The following is a 17036-nucleotide window of genomic DNA, read 5'->3' as shown; positions in this document are numbered from 1 at the left end:
AACCATCACCCCTTGTTCTGTCACAACATGCCCTGCTAAAAAGCATGTCCCCATCTTTCTTACAATCTTATTGCCTCTCCCAGCAGGATTGCTCTGGAATTAGAGCTGAGATTTAGTTTTAGAATTGCCATCTTTGCTCACATAAGCTTTTATCACTTCCATTATTCTCAACAGCACTTTCGGTGAGGTCACCCTTTTCTCAATCTTTCCTCTCTCTTCCTTCTTTCTGCTGTCCTTAATACCTTTCCAGAACTATCCAGGGCAGCACAAAACTTGTCGGGTGCTCAGTCACCCACTCAGATGTCAACTGATTATAAATGCCAGCAAAAGCCTTTCAAAAATGAGAACTTCTTTATGCCATCATGACACACTTTGGAAATACCAAAAGGCAACAGGATGCTTGGGGAAAGTGACCAGCTACACAGAGCAGGGGGGTTTCTCTCACATCCTGCTAGCCTGCAAACCAAAGGCAGCACCCATTCACCTGTATGGAGGACACTTACCCGGCCACATCCTACTGCAGAGACCATGAACATCACCAGATTGTAAATGCAAAGGCAGTCACATTAGACCATCTCATGCAGAAGTACCATTTTCAAATGCATGGTCTGAGATTTCACCTCTATCAGTCACTCTGACATCACTCTGTGTCTCACAGGATACTTCAACTACAGCTCAACTGACACCAGAAGAAGGACAGAGTTGATGAACTCCACTGGAACAAGCTTCAGGTGAGGAAAAGAGCAGGGCAAGATAAGGAATTGTATATGGCACTGGTTCCTTTAGCACATAACTATCCAGTCTGGTGAGTTTGCATAGAAGTATTATGTATGCAGACATGGCACTTCAGGACGTGGTTTGGTGGGCATGGTGGTGCTGGGTTGAAAGTTTGACTTAGAGATGTTTCCTAATCTTAATGATCCTGTCATTCTGTATGTATGAATCTATACATAGGTAAAGGTCTATTTATGTGTCTATAGACACATATATGGATGCCAATATATGGTTTTGTTTGTTTGTTTGGAGTTTGGGATTGAAGTTTTGGGGGTTTTGTTTGTTTGGTTTTGGGTTGTATTGTTTTTTGTTTGTTGGAGGTTTTTTTTAATGGTAATTGATAACAAACTGTAGCTTCTAACTCCCAGCTGGGAATCTACCACATTGCAGGGCTCCAATCTCCTAGAAGAAATTAAATCAGAATAAAACCAGAAGCAGGTTGGAAACACCTGAAACACAATCCAGGTGTGCACTGACTTTTACCCCCAGATGTCCCACTAAGATGGGTGAGCCAGGGTGCTACAGGTGCTCAAACTTCTAAAGACAGTGGCACACTCCACCCCCAGCAACAGATTCATGTTTCTGTGTGATGCTCAAAGATGGGAACGTGCTCCCTTCTCTGAGCCAAACTTCCCCTTGGATCCACACTGCAAATTGCAGGAGTTGGAAAGAAGTTATTGTTCAGATAATAAATTAGTTACTGGCAGGGCTGCTTTGGCAGCAGCTTCATCTTCCAATCAGCTGCTTCACTTGCATTCTTTCTAGCCTGGACAACAGGGTAGGTCCTCTTGGAACCAGTGCTTCTTAGAGTGAGTTGGTAGTAAGATTCAGTTTGGAGGGCAGATGTGATGTTTTCTGTTAAACATATTCCCTCTCCTTTAAGGCCCACAGGCTTTGAGTTTGTTTCCTTTTTTTTTTCTGAGAGCAGGAGGAGTAGAAGAAGAAGAAAAAAAAACTAATTGAAATCACAGCAGGGCTGGGACGTTCTATCTTTTGTGTATTGCTGCAGAGCAACAGAGCTGTGATGCCTTCCCTAAGGGCAGCCCCTCACCCACTCTGCGACTGCTGTTGCATTTCTTTCCCTGCTCTCTCTTGGATGTTTTCAGAGCCTCTAAGCCTCTATGTCTGACACGATGAGGCAATCAGATGCATGGTCAGTCATAAAGGTTGACTCTTTGGCTAATGTCTTACAGGATGCAAGAAACTAAGCCTCTGCAAGGTGAAGTTCACACTGGTTCTCTTGCAGAGCTTCCTGTAAAGGAGAGACAGGTCTGTTCTCGTGTGCATGCAATGTCCCCCACTGGTACGACTTGTTGGACTGCAAGAGCATCTGCAGATCAGATCCCTGCAGCACAACCATCTCACTACCCAGTGGCTGGATGTACACCGAGGACAGGAATCCTACATGGAGATCACAGAGTGTCCTTCAACACAGCTTGGGAAGATGTAAAGAGCTGTAAGTTCCCAGAGTGTTAGACTCAGGTCCAAGAAGACAGCTGGGGATGGAGTTAGGTTCTGTCTATGAGGTCAATCCCCCCAGCCCAAGGTCTGATGGACAGAGCTTTTTCCCACACCTCTGTCCACCTCCTCATGTCACTCATCCTTTACAAGTTATTTCAGACAGCATGCCTGTGGGTGCTCATCTTGCTGCCTTTGCCTGGCTCCACAGCAGCTACTTTCTGATGCAGACCCTGCTTTCCTTCTGGAATGGGTTGCCCAGAGAAGTGGTTGAGGCTCTGTCCCTGGAGGTGTGTAAGGCCAGGCTGGATGGGGCTCTGGGCAGCCTGATCTAGGGTAGGGTGTCCCTGGCCATAGCAGGGGAGTTGGAACTGGATGATGCTTGTGGTCCCTTCCAACCCTGACTGATTCTATGATTCTGTGGTTAAGACCAGTTCTGGATCTGTGGGAGAAAGTTGAAACTGGGGAGGGAGATGGGGGACGCAGAGGGTCTCCGAGCCCCGCGGGTGGGGGGGTGCAGAGCCCCATTTCCAGCGTCCCAGCGCCACCCAGTGCCGGACAGGGAAAGACCGGAACGGTGCTGCGGGACCGGGGTCACCCCCGGGGACGGGTACCTCAACAGCCCCCTATGTGGGGATGTATCCGTCCCCTTTGTCCCCCCAGCCCGGGGACACTGCGTCTCCGAGAGCCATCCCTGTGCCCATGGCAGGGAGGGAAGCTTGTGGGGGGGTGTCATTTTGAGACTTCATTTTTTAACTCTTTTTTTCTCTCCGTCCGTGTCCCGTCCCCGTCCCGTCCGTTCCCCACCCCCCCGCTAATTCCACGATGGTGGAAGAATTGGAGCTAGCGTGACTCAAAGCCCTGATATATTTGAGAAAGGAAGGAATTGCAGAGAAGGAATGGGAAAAGAAGGAATAATGGGAAAGGAAGCAGTAATGGTATGTATAGTGCGGCAGTGAAAGTGGGAAAAAAACGTAAAAGGAAAAGTAAATCATGTGGGAGGGGTGGTGTTTGGCCTGGCCTCCATGTTTCTGAAAGGTCACTGGTATCATTTTGATGTCGATGATGTAGCTGTTGTGGTCTCAAGCATGCTCCCCTCCCTCCTCCCCTCCCTCCATCCCTTCTTGATATGGTGTGCGAGGATTGTATTTGAAAGGGAGGAAGCAGATACCGAAAGTGATGGCTGATGAGTTGTCCAAACCCTACAGGGACTCTTCGTGCGGGGGCTTGGAGGCAGCTCATCAATAAAAACCTTCCGGATGGAGGAGGGAAAGAGAGAAAAGGTGATGGGAAGGGAGAGAGAGGATCCCGGAGGCACCATCGCCCCCTCCAAACCGCCCTCCTCTTTGATCTCATGGAGGATTGTTGCAGACCCAGGGTTTTGGAGGTACCAGTGTGGGAAGGTGATCTCGAAGGGGATGCAGCGCGGAGATGCCGCCAGTAAAAGCACACGGACGCACAGATATTAAAAATAAAGGAAAATCTGATTTAGGGCTCCCTTCCCCCCTATCCCCGGGAGTGTGGCGGAGGTGGGAGGTGGCGGATCCGCCGTGCCCGGCCCTGCCAGGCTCGCTCCCGAGGTGCGAGAGCGGATTATTACTTTTTTCCAAACTATGTTCGTAAATCAGGCAATAATCCGGGTCTCGGTGGCCGGCCCTACCTTTGAGTGGGTCGTTATGTTTTATGGGCTCGACTTAGAAATTAATGAAAACCTCTCACGAAAGGAGAGAGGGAGGGGGAGAAAGAAAGGAGAGAGCGGGGGAACCTGCTCCTGATTAGAGCCTTCCCCGGCAGCCAGCCCCTCTCCGTGAGCACCGCCTGCCCGGGCTGGAGGCTGCGCACATCAGGGAATCACAGAATCCTTTCAGCTGGAAAACGCCTCTAAGATCACCGAACTTAAGAATTATCTACCTCTGACAAGTCCGGCGCTAAACCGTGTCCCTCAGCACCACATCTCCGCGCCTCATAAACACCTTCAGAGATGGAAGTGCAACTGGCTCCCTTGGCAGCTGTTCGGCAGTGTTCTAGAACCTTTTCAGTGACGTTTTTTGTGACATCTAACCTAAACCTCAGCTGATGCAAACTGAGGCCACTTCATCTCCTATCACTTGTTCCTTGGGAGAAGAGACCGCCTCCCACCTTGCTCTAACTTCCTTTCAGGGAGGTTTCCCCTCAGCCTTCCTTTCTCCAGGCTGCACAACCCCAGCTTCCTCAGCCGCTCCTCACTAAACCTGTTCGCCAGACCCAGCTTTGTTGTCCTTCACTGGACCTGCTCCAGCACCTTAATGTCTTTCTTGTAGTGAGGCCCCCAAAACTTAACCCAGTACTCCAGGTGCGAGCTCAGCAGTGATGAGCTCAGGCCCCATCTTCCTCCCACATTAAACCCACTCCTCCTCCGATGCTACAGACACCACTCCCGCTCTGGCTCCCCAGCAGCTGTCTATCCGGCAGGACACGCTGGCCGGTCCCACGGAGATTTAATGCGTGTTCCTGCGAGAAGGGGATGGAGTTTGGGAACGGGGGGACTCTGCGTGGAGGTCCCGGGAGACAGTGGGGAGCAGGGTGAAATGTGCAACCCTCCTCAGGAGCCGGGGGCAGGTCTGGCTCCCTCGCCGCGCTTAAAATACTCGATGTGGAAAGTCATTAAAGGCCAGAGCATGGAGGGGAATTATTGACAAGGTGTAAAGTGCGAAATCTCATTTGATCGGAATGTGAACCTGGGCGGGGAGAATCCAGCCAAATGAAGGTGCCATGTGTTCAGATCTCGGGCCAAGCCGTGCTCGCCCTTCTTCGTGGCTGTCAGTGGGGCACGATTCCTTAATCCCACTTTTCTTACAGCGTCGGGTTCCCCTCTCACTCCCGACGAAGGCTGCCACTAATATTTTTGCTGGTTCTTGAGTACTTTTACCATTGAGACCCTGCCGCGGTGTGCTAGGGAGGTGGGTGTGAACGGATCCCGTCCCTATTTCTGTCACAGCTGCCCATGCCAGCAGCCTGCCCTTTATCGAGCAGAACTCCACGACTGCCCCCTCATCGGACAGAATCACCCCCAGATCCCCAGTGCTTCCCGCACTTCCCATGGTACTCACCTCTGTTCTGATCTCGAAACATACCACTTCTTATTTTACCCTGCGCCTATCTCGCTTTATTTACACCTACAGAGGATACTGGAAGACAAAGGAGTGTTTTAGTTATTTTATTTATTTATTTATTTTACGTCAAAGCTGTTTCATATTTTTGGAAGGGTTGTGTTTCCTCTTCGAGAGGTGACCTATATCCTGACCGCTGTAGGGGGTTTATTTTGATGCTCCGGGAAGTTCAGCTGGAGCTGTGGAGAGTTGGGAGGGGATAAAATCTTGAGCATTGTCGTCTGGCTTAGAAAAAGCGAAGCCTACCCACAAAAAAAGTCGGTGGAAGTACTCGGGGGCGGGGGACACTGTACGAGCGTGTGTGACGGGTGACTTCTACAAACCCTGTGCTATTTTTGTCTGCGGACTGTGTCTTTGTGCAGGTCTCATCGTTGCTATGTCTGCGCAGCTCCTACGGACTGTCGCGATATCGGCAGGACAGCCATGTGTCCTCCCTCAGTGGGAGCTTCTGCTCCCACACGCACACACATCTGGGGACCTTCTTCCTGTGTCCCACCCCCACCAGCCTGGGACAGGTGGGACGGGCAGCACGGTGGGTCCCAGCAGAATACCCCCCAGAAGAGTCTCGTGGATGGATGGATGGAATTGGGCTGTGCGAGCTCGGATGCAGGGTGGACACTTGAAGCTGGTTGGCAGTGTCTTTGTGTCTTGGCTTCCATGTAGTAACGAAGACAAGGTGGGGTGCAGAGGATGAAGGGGGTCGAGGGGTTGGAGAGTCAGCACAGCCGCAAAATCTTAGGCTTTAGGTACCATCCCAGAGACTCTAAACGCTGAGAAACTGGTTTTAGACCCTTGAAAAGACCAAACGCCCTGAGAAAGCAGAACCTCTGTGAGGAGAGGCTCAACGAGCTCTCGCACTTTGCCCGTCGCGGGGTCCCGACTCCCTGCAGGATGCTGCCAAAAGCCAGGGTCCTGCTTGAGCAGCGTGGGAGGGGAAGGTGGTACTTCTCCCAACTGCTGGAGCCTATTCCCCATTGGAAAGCACTTTACCAAAGGCGAATAGGTTCTGCTCCTCGGCTGACTTCTCTCCCGAGCTTTGTTTCTCTTCCGGTCCTTTTCTCCATTCTCGGTCACCGCTCAAAACCAGACAGGACAGTTGTGTAGCAGGGAGAAAAAGCAAGGTGCTGCCCTGCTGATGCCCCATTACCACCTTCATGGAGGCATCCTAACCCAGGCTGATCTCCTCCCACTACATCTAGTCATTGCTGAAGAATTTCCCGAGGTATTTTGAAGGGAAGCCAATTGAACGCAAGTGGTGATAAGCCAGGTAACCCCTGCGAAACGCTGCGAGGGGTCCCCGTGCTCTGCTGAGAGAGTGTCTGGGGAGGTTTTGGGGGTAGGGTTGGGCTTATTACCGCAAGCAGAGGTAGGCCCCTGCATTTAGGCTGAATGTCCTTGTCTGCCCTTGAGATAGGAGGTGTTTCGACCCCTGGGATACCGTGATCATCTCCCCCTTGCCTCTGGAGAGATCAAGCTTTCAACAGAAGCTGGGAAGAAAGTTCCCGATGGCAGCCTTCAGGGAGGCGTCTATAAAAATAGTCAAGAAGAATAAAAAAGGGAGAGGCGCGAAAAAGAAAAGCGGAAAACCCTCTCCAAACAAACATCGGGATCGCACGGCTACTGCCAGAGGTCCTGAGAAGTCAAGAGGTCCCGGGAGCAGCACAAAGAACGGGGCAAGACGGCTGCGAATGAAGTCTCTTCCCATCCCATCTCATCTCATCCCGTCTGTTCTGCTCCCTCCGCCGCTGCGGGGCTGCCACCCACCCCCGGGCCACCGGGGCCGGTGCCAGTCTCTCTGCTGCTGCCACTGCTTCTGCTCGGCTTCTCCATCTCGTTCCCCTCATGCGGAAAAGGGCTCGATGTCAGCCGCTGCAGATTGGGATCTAAACCCAGGCAGCCTGTATCTGACAGCAGGAGGAAAATCCTCCAGGGCTTAAGGAAAGGCACTTTTACAATACTGGAGGGATTTGTTTAAGTTTCAGTCTCGGGTTTAATTGAAAAAACGCTTCTCATCTGCAGGACCTCAGAAGGGAGGAAAGAGCCTGGAGCGTGTAGGGTTTTTTTGTGGTGTTGTTGTTGTTTTGGCTTTTATTTGGACTTTTTTTTTGTTTGGTTGGTTGGTTTGTTGATTTTTTTAAAGGGGAAAGTGCAGAAAAAGACAAAAAGACAGGGAGGAAAGGGGGGGGGGGGAATAAAATGTACTTCGAGATAACCGTAAACATTTATCTTTCATATCTGTCTTCCATTTTCTTAACTGGTTTAGTCTGAGTTGTTGCGTTTAACAGACAGAGCAGAGGGGACTGCGTTCTGAACACGAAACTGAAACCGCAATAATGAAGAGATTTCCTAGAATAAGAACGATGATTGCAGAGCAACATCTGAGTAACCAAATCTGCCAAAAAGTTTAATTTCCGTGTGCTCTGGTAAAACAAACCAGTTGTGTTCCAGAGCTGAGATCGGCTCAGAAGTGGATACACAGACTAAAATAAACATCGCCACCAAACAGCAAATGTGCATCATCGGTTGAATCAGGGTCTCCCCAAACCTGCTCAGGACCATGTCTTGGGGACTTCTTGACGCTCTGTTTCAAACCAGCCCCTGATGCGAACAAAACCACGTCTGTGACAGGTAGAAGGCGTCTGACTCGGTGTGTTACCCCCGATTGTCGTAGCAGGACTGTGTCAAATTGCGGATGAAGCAGCGTAAGGCTGCCCTGCCCGGCTTTGACCGGCAGAGAAACGATATCTCCGTATATAGTGAGATCCGCGTGGGGAGTAAATGCCTCCTTCCCCTCGACCGATGATCAAAACGAATTGTCTGAGATGGGGTCAGGTTAGGACGGTTTTGAGGCAGTTTATCCCTCCTGTCTTCGCCTCTTTTTAGAGCGTTTAGCCGGCAGAAATCACTTGGACCTGTCACCCAAAGGTGACACTTACAGAGAGATCCCGCCTTGGAAGGCGAAAAGGGAGACTTGTCAGCGATCTAGGACAAGGAAAGTTGTTAATTGATGAAAACACGGTTATTTTAATCAAGCTCTTTGGATCAGGTCGTTACAGGGAGATCGGGAATACCACATCGGCCTCCCAGCAGGAAAAAATAAAATTAAGAAAGGAGGAATGAATGAAAAAAGATAGATAGATAGATAGATAGATAGATAGATAGATAGATAGATAGATAGATTTTTATTATTATTGTTTAAGTTTTGCTTGCGGTAGGAACAAGTTAAACCGATGCCTGGGGAAAGGTAAACATGGTCCATCGAAGGGCAACTTTTTTTTCTTTTTCTTTTTCTTTTTCTTTTTCTTTTTCTTTTTCTTTTTCTTTTTCTTTTTCTTTTTCTTTTTCTTTTTCTTTTTCTTTTTCTTTTTCTTTTTCTTTTTCTTTTTCTTTTTCTTTTTCTTTTTCTTTTTATTTTTCTTTTTCTTTTTCATTTTCATTTTCTTTTTATTTTTATTTTTTTTCTTTCTGTCTTTTTTTTTTTTTTAAATTTATTTATTATTAAAACTGTGTAGAAAACACCGGGGGCTCGGCAGTGTTTTCCTTAGCTGATCCTCAGATACAATCGAGCCCTTTTCGGACACATTCCCATGTATGTAGCAGTGGTGATCTGGAGGAAGCTGTCGACGCCTGTTCAGTTAATTTAGGTTTTCTTTGTCTAATTACTGTGGAGCTTAGGGAAAAGGAGCCGGGCTCAGGGCAGTAAACTGACACTTGGGCTCTGTGTGTGGTATCCAGGCAGAGTTTGATGGAAAAAGCCTGCTTCCACTCAACTGCAGGTCACTGTCTGGGACCACCCCCCACCCCCTCCCTGCCCCTACCCACCAGCGAGCTCCCAGCACGAAGCTGCGCTGGAGACAGACGGACACACAGACACACACACACAGAGCACTGCAAGCACACTGACACGGCGTCCATCCCCACTCTCGCCCCCATCCTATCCCCTGTCTCCCATCCTACATCCCTGCCTCTCGTCCTGCCACTGCCCTCCTCCACCATCATCTGAGAGCAGGTCTTTGCCTCTGTCGGTCGCTTTTCTCTCTTGGCCAGCACGAGTGACCACTCCCCACCAACGCTGCCCGCGGGGCAGAGAGACGGAGGGAGGGCGCATCCCTGGTCCTGGGGCTCGACCCCTGTTGCCCTATGAAAATTAATTGCATTTCATAGTGGGGTGAGGCCACGGAAAGAGGTAGCAAGAAGGCGTGAGGAGCAGCAGACGCTGTAGCCCAGGGCTTCTCGGGATGAGTGACCACCGCACCCCGCAGTACCCGTGCCCATGCCTCGGAGAGCAGCAGAGCAGCTAAGGGCTGTAAACGGCTGCCGTTTATTCCCGGGGCCGCGCCTGGGAGTAGCGGCAAACCAGCGCTTTAGGGGTGGGGAGGAGCTCCGGGAAAGCAGTAACCAGCGTCGCTGAGGGGCCAGCGGCGGGAGCGAGCTGGGGACGGTGCCGCAGCGGCTCCTGCCCAAATGATGGGTGGGCAGAGGCCGCCTGGAAAGAGGGTGGTCTCTCTCTTCCTCCCCCCCCCTCCCTCTATCTTTGTTGATTTCTCGGCCGGATTCAGGGGGGTCTGAGAGGAAAGAAGCAGGGGGGAAGAAAGAAAGCAAGATTGGAGGAACTGATAGGCGGTCGCACTGTGCCTTTTACGTGAGAAAAAAGTATATATGAAAGAATAACAGTGCGGAAGAGATTGGAAGTCGGGGGGAAGGCTCTTGCGCTTCCTCTTCTTGCCGGATTAGGCAGCGGGATGGTCCCCAGGTGGGCGGCAGAGGAGGAAGCGGACCGGCGCTGAGCGGGGAGGGCGGGAGTGGGGGCCGGGGCCAGTCCATCCCTCCCCAGTGCCTCGCTGTAGCGGAAAGCAGAGGAGCCATTGCGCAAGGGACCGAGGGGAGGGATGCGCAGGGCGCTGCCGTCCGCCCCACAGCGCTGAGGAGGTGCCCAGAGGACAGCAGCAGCTTCCATAGCCTCCCCCATCACCATCTCACCAACACCACCAGCTTTAACCCTGCAGAGTACCCCCCGCTTCAATACCCATCACGCCCGGCTCCCCCCCTCCCCTTCCCCTTCCCTCACAGCCTCACCCCACCCTGCCCCGTTCCCCTCCCTTCTCCAGATGACCACCGAGAGCGGGCAGCAGCGGCTGGAGCCCCCCGTCCCTCTCCGCTCCTGCAGCCCGGCTCCCGGAGCTCTCCAGATGAGCCGGCCGCCTTCCTCCGCCCTGGAGACCTCCACCTCCTCTTCCTCCACTTCCACCTCCTCCTCCTCTTCCTCGGCGGCGGCATCCTCCAAGAGCAAGAAGGCCAGCTCGGGGCTGCGGCGGCCGGAGAAGCCCCCTTACTCCTACATCGCCCTCATCGTCATGGCCATCCAGAGCTCGCCTTCCAAGCGCCTGACTCTCAGCGAGATCTATCAGTTCCTGCAGGCCCGCTTTCCCTTCTTCCGTGGCTCCTACCAAGGATGGAAGAACTCGGTGCGCCATAACCTCTCCCTCAACGAATGCTTCATCAAGCTGCCCAAGGGCTTGGGCCGCCCTGGCAAGGGTCACTATTGGACCATCGACCCGGCCAGCGAGTTCATGTTCGAGGAAGGCTCCTTCCGACGGCGGCCCCGTGGCTTCAGGAGGAAATGCCAGGCGCTGAAGCCCATGTACCGCATGATGAACGGGCTGGGCTTCGGAGCTTCCATCCTCCCGCAGGGCTTCGACTTCCAGCCCCCACCCGCCTCCCTCGCCTGCCACTCCAATGGCTACAACCTCGACATGATGCCCAACGCCATGGCCAGTGGCTACGAGGGACTCAGCGGCGGCCATCACGTCCCCCACATGTCGCCTAACCCCGGCTCGACCTACATGGCCAGCTGCCCGGTGACTGCCAATGGGGACTACGGCCCCGACAGCAGCAGCAGCCCCGTGCCCTCCTCGCCGGCTATGGCGAGCGCCATCGAGTGCCACTCGCCCTATACGAGCCCTTCAGCTCACTGGACAGCCTCGGGGGCCTCTCCCTACATAAAGCAGCAAAGTCTGCCCGCCGCCAACGCTGCATCCTCAGGCATCCACTCCAGCGTGCCCTCCTACTCTCTGGAGCAGGGATATCTGCACCAGAGCCCCCGCGATGACCTCTCAGGTAGGAGCCCTGGGGCGGAGGGAACAGTGGAGCCTCGGAGTTCTTCATCCCGCGGTAAAAACTTGGTTCGGGGAAGCCTCGACCTTCAAAGCGTAGGAAAAAGAGAGGCATTGTCTGCGAGAGGGAGGAAAACACGCGTGGGCTGGAGATGTTTGGTTTAGGGAAGGGGAGGGAATGTATGGCTGCGAGCATCCCTCCTTCTTGCTCAGTCCCAAAGAGAGCCTATGGGATAACCTGTCTCTTTCCCAGATTTATCCCGTCTTCATTTCGGCTCTCTCCCGGCTCCATCCCATCTATCACGTCCCCCTGACCCTGGTGCCGGCGACATGTGCGGAGGGAACTCCGTCGCCCCAGACTGTGGTTTCGCTCATAGCAGCCGCCCCAGTAAACCACGATTCGCGAGAAGTAATAATAATTAAAAAAACAAAATTAAAACGTTAAATATTATCCTTTAAGCACTGCGAGGGGAGGAAAAAAAAAACCCACCCCGAAACATACCAACACCCCACCCGCTTATCTCAAAAAATACGGCGAGAGATTAAAGCGGACCCAGTGTAGCTCTGCAAGAAGGGGGTAAAGTTTTCTGGTCTCTGCCTGACACCCCTTCACCCCGCAGCCTCCACACACCCCCCCACCAGCACCTCCCCCCTGCCCTCTACCCTGGCCAGTGGTTACAGACAATGTCTGCTCAGAAAAATCCCAGCACAAAAATGGGTAAAAGATGTTGGGTTCTTACGGGGAAATTTTCCAAATAGCCCTTTTAAACGTGGGTCCCGGAGGTTAAGCAAACAAAGACAGTCTGGGCTGGACCACACCGAAGAGGATTTTAGCCTGACTTAACCCCTGTGAGAGCGGGGCCTTGTTCAATTTTATGGGCATTTCAACAAGTTACAAATACAGGCGACCCTCAGCCCTGAGTGTCCCCCCTCCCGTCTCCTCTTTGGGAGCCTGTCAATCATTTTCCCGTCCTCCTGCGAGCCTCTCAGCCTGCCCTGGCCTTCCCCAAGCTGGGCGAGTGGAGAGCCCATCAGGGAGGGCTTTGCCATCACCCCAAAAGGGATGTGGGGTACCAGGAGAGAGCAAGTGGCTACAAGTTTTCCCCTCTTAAAGTAAACATCACTCCCAGCTCTTGGTAATGCCTGGGGAGCAGATCGCGGTCTGAGTGGCGTTCCGGTGTAGGAGTATTCCCTGTATCCGCACTGATTTGGAGCAAGAAGATGGCCGGCTGGCAAGGGCATCCCCCGCCAAAATATGTACCTTTACCATTAGGAAGTTCTTCGACTTTACTTCTATTGTTAGTGGGTTTGTTTGTTTGTTTGTTTGTTTGTTTTTGCTGTTAGTTTTGCTCCTTGCGACCCCGCAGGGCCCACTCGTGGGGCTAGACTGGGGCTAACCAGACAGCGGAGCTGGGCTGCGGCTGCCCTTTCTCCCTGCCAGACCCCGAGCTGGGAAAGAGCATTCCTGGAAGATAGATATTCACTTCAGAGCAGCCTGAGAACAGCTCTTCAAAACCAAAAAGCTAAAGAACAGAAAGAGAGGAAAGGTCCTTATTTCCCTGAAGCCTTCAGTAAGATTCCCGAGGCTGAGGCAGTTTAAATGCAAATGGTTTCTGTTCAGAAATACGAATAGTTCCTGTTCAGATACGAACGGACACACACACACAGCCCGATGGATGCTTTCTTCACACTGAGGATGAGCTCCCTTTCCAGCAGCTCAGGTTTAACGCCTTCCCTTTGCAAAAAGGCGTTTCTCTGCTGATTTTATGCAGTTTCAGGATCTGGGCCTCGGATTTTAGTGGAATCCATTCTCTCTTTAACTAATAATAAACCTAAAACCTTTAACTTTTTTTTTGCTTGGATCCGACCCTCATTCGTGTGCTATGTAAAATCTCCGCGGTGCACACGTTTTAGCAGAGTGAAAGAAGGGTGAAACAGATCCGAGATCTTCCATTCGAAATTATCCCAGCAATAATCTCTCTCCTCCTGTCCCACGAAAGCATCAGCAAGTAAATTGCTCTTTTCTCATAGTTAAACGCAAATCAAATTCATTCCCAATCGCTATTGTTCAGTCAATAATACTCCACTCGTGACAGCTACAGGGCAGATTTAAACCCTTCGATTTGCATCAGACTCGGCAATAAGAGAGGGGAGGAAAAAAATTGGAAACAGGAGGCTGAGTTCTGCTAAAAGGATTTTGAAGCTTGGGGACGTGTGTGTGGGGAGGGTAGGGGGTAGTGTGGATTTTTTTCGCACGCTGTTAAATCCTGTTAAATGATTGAATCAGGATTGTAATAAAATGCCCCGGTTTATGGTGAGCATACCAGCGGGGTTATTAGAGAGCCGAGGAAATCCAGCGAAATAATCACTTTTATAAAGAGGGAGCTCTGCGGGGTGAAGGAGGGGACAGTACCGGGGGAGAGGGCTATGCCGTCGCGGGAAACTGGGGAAGAATCCTTTCTTCTCTTAATTATTATTTGTTTGTTTGTTTGTTTTCTTCCACTCTCCTGATCTTGCTTTTGCTGTTTTTCTTTCTCACTGCCACACATCTCTCCTGCCCGCCCCCCCCCCCCTTTTTTTTTTTCTTCATTTTATTCTCCCCCTTTTAATTTTTTTTTTTAAACTGCACTCCCACGGTGTTTATTTCTTCTTTTATTCGTTTTATTTAGACGTTTTCCCTTTAAATTTTCCGTCAGTTTTGACACAATCCCGCTAGCCCTGTTTGACATCCCCACGCCAACCCAAATCCCTCTGCGGCTTTACCCAGCTGGCCCCGCTCGGGCAATTCTTCTCTCCCAGACCGATCCAGTCGCAATCCTGACAATTTAAACATCCCATCACTAATCTCTTACGGAGAAGTTTGGGGCGGGAGAATCTCTCGGGTTGTAGAAAATGAAGGGAATTAGGCGATGGGGAATGAAAACGAGGATTCGTACGGTCATTTTCATGTCGGTGCCACGGTGTCCTTTGCGTGTGTGTTGGTCATGATGGAGCATAGGATGTGCTCCGGCTGTGTCTTAGAATGCGAACGGACTCAAAAGCACACGGAAATGCATATGTACAATACCCACACACAAACCTTTAGTGTGTAGAACTCAACCACACTAATGTAAATTAAAAGCAAAACCCACTCAGGAGCGATACAGGGAGAGGGAAGAAGGAGGAAAAATAGGAATGGGATTCAAAGTGAGGTGGCGCTTCCATAAAAACACACGAGTGCCATCGTCCCCTCTCAGACACAAACCCCTTCCCCTTGCCCACACAGAGGGCTCTCCGAGCCCTACACGATAATAAATTAACAGGAAGATGGGCAGCAAGAGAGACAAGAGGTCAGCCCTGCCTGTATGCCCACACGGGAAGGATGCTCAGAGATGTCCACTCGCCCAAGATGCAGCCACGCGTGTGTCCGTGGGTAACAACCGCCCCCTGCCTGCCTCTCCTCAGGGGTGCGTAGCTCATAACCCTCGTACAAAAACGACACGGGAATTCGTGAGAGCATTGGTAGTTCCCCGGAGCCCACACGCGGGCGGTGCCCAAGTCCGCTTCGGGGGACTTCGGCATCCTGACTCGATGCTAGGGGACACGGGATGATATGACCCGGCACGGGCTTTGCGACGGGACTCGAAATTATAGGACCCAGGGTAGGTTTTGCAACGGAACCCAGGCAGATTTTACCCCGAGGAAGCACTCGTATCGTTGTCGGAAAAGCCAGACAGCAGCTCCCCAACCTTTCAGAGGGAACTCGAATCGGGTGGGAGGGAACAGAGCAGCATGTCAACCCTGATGTGGGCAGCCTCCCCTTCCCACGGGTGAGGGAGAAAGAGCTGCTCCTCTACCCCGACCCGGACCCCGAATAGAGCTATCCAGTTTCTGAGCAGCTCTTTTCTGCTTCTCTTGCAGTGGGATTGCCTCGCTACCAGCATCACCCATCCCCGGTGTGTGACAGGAAAGATTTTGTCCTCAATTTTAACGGCATTTCCTCGTTTCACCCGTCTGCTGGTGGATCTTACTACCACCACCACCACCACCAAAGTGTCTGTCAGGACATCAAACCCTGCGTGATGTGAAGGCAAGCATTCCAGCAGAGACACTCAGGTGGCATCGAGCAGATCCGAGCTATAGACGGACCCACGCAGGTTAAATAGGATGTGCACTCTGGTAGCGTTGGTAGTACACCAGTCACTTAGCAAAGACACCCAAGGAAGCCGAGTTTGCGATCCTTTTCCACCCCCTAAAGGACACCGAACAGCTGATAGAATGCTCCAAAGCTCCTCCTGAGAGTAAAACGCCTGGTGTGATGTGTTGGGTTAGGTGGAATTTCAGTGTCCTCACGCCAAGTCTGACCACCTTAATCGCAAATCACCTTCCTTTCATCTAAAGAACCGAGTTTTAGGAAAGAGGACGATTCGAGGTATTTTTATACGAGAAAATATCTTTAAACAGGAGAAATCTCCCAGCTCAGCACCTGCGAGGACCCTCTTTTTGCTGCTGCCTCGACGGGAAACTCACTGCCTTAATTTTTTTCCCCCAAGAACGCTGCGTGTGGACCTCAGCACCATCCGATCGATCTTATTAAACCACTTTAGCCCTGTCTTGTAGAGTCTCCGTGGAAAAATCATTTTTTTTCCCCCCCAGTGTTGCCACAATCCAGCGTTTGGGGGGCGAGAGGGGGTGGGTGGGTGGGTTTGTTTTTACCAAAGTCGTTTTTCTACCACAGTATTTTTAAATGAGTTATTTTAAATAAACTTCGTGTATACTCACACACTATTGCTTTACAAGGAGAATATATTTGCACTTATGTATACTTTTAACGGTTTGCCAAAATATTTTGATGTAAAAATTATTTTTTTTTCAATAAAATGTACATAAACAATGATGCACTGGACAGGGAGCTTCTTTTCCTTCGGCTCCTTCTGAGAAAACCCTTCCACATCGGCATCCCAGATAGTTAGAGGTGCAACCTCAGACCCTTGAGCCGCTGGAGTAGCTGCTCCTGCTGTTTCCCATTGCTGCTAGACAGGCTTGAAGTAACGAGGGCAGCAGAGTCCGGACGGACCTTATTGTTAAAGGACATGTCCAGGTGTCCCCGTGTCCTCCTATCCCTGTGACTCCAAGTCCCCGTATCCTTGTACCTCCATCTCTCCTGCCCACCAAGCTCCGTCGCGTCTCTTCTGTGCTCATACAGGGCATTGCCGGGTGAGGGGGCGAGAACTCTTGTGCAAAGAGGGGTCCGTGTGTCCTGTCGTCCTGTTCTCCCCTACGCACCCCATGAAGGGCATATCGTGCGTAACCGGCCAGAAGGATCCCCAATAGAACCGCGGCTTGACAGGGGCTGGGGGAAGGCAGCGAGAACGGCACTAACGGTAGACAGGGAGGGAGAGGAGGAGAAAGAAAAGAAGATAAAATCAGAAATAAAAGGAAAGGAAAATTTAAAAGAGCCCCCGAAGTCCGGCAGGCAACACACCCTCGTCCGCACGATGCCGCCGTGCCCTGAGGAAGATGCGCTGTCGCGGATCGGAGTTGGGCCCTGAGGTCAGCTCTC

General features: G+C 51.5%; 1 protein-coding gene across 1 annotated transcript; it reads left to right on the top strand.

Moving 5' to 3' along the window:
- Positions 1 to 10334: 10334 nt before the first annotated feature.
- FOXF2 (forkhead box F2) lies at positions 10335 to 16309 on the top strand. The gene is made up of 2 exons (XM_064160730.1): positions 10335 to 11498; positions 15395 to 16309. The coding sequence occupies exons 1-2, from the start codon at positions 10490 to 10492 to the stop codon at positions 15559 to 15561; spliced, it is 1176 nt and encodes a 391-aa protein (XP_064016800.1). The 5' UTR covers positions 10335 to 10489; the 3' UTR covers positions 15562 to 16309.
- Positions 16310 to 17036: the final 727 nt, after the last annotated feature.

The sequence above is a fragment of the Pogoniulus pusillus genome, chromosome 21 (genome assembly GCF_015220805.1).
Source record: "Pogoniulus pusillus isolate bPogPus1 chromosome 21, bPogPus1.pri, whole genome shotgun sequence".
NCBI lineage: Eukaryota > Metazoa > Chordata > Aves > Piciformes > Lybiidae > Pogoniulus > Pogoniulus pusillus.
Note: the sequence above shows the minus strand (reverse complement) of the source record. Positions and strands in the feature narration are given on the sequence as shown.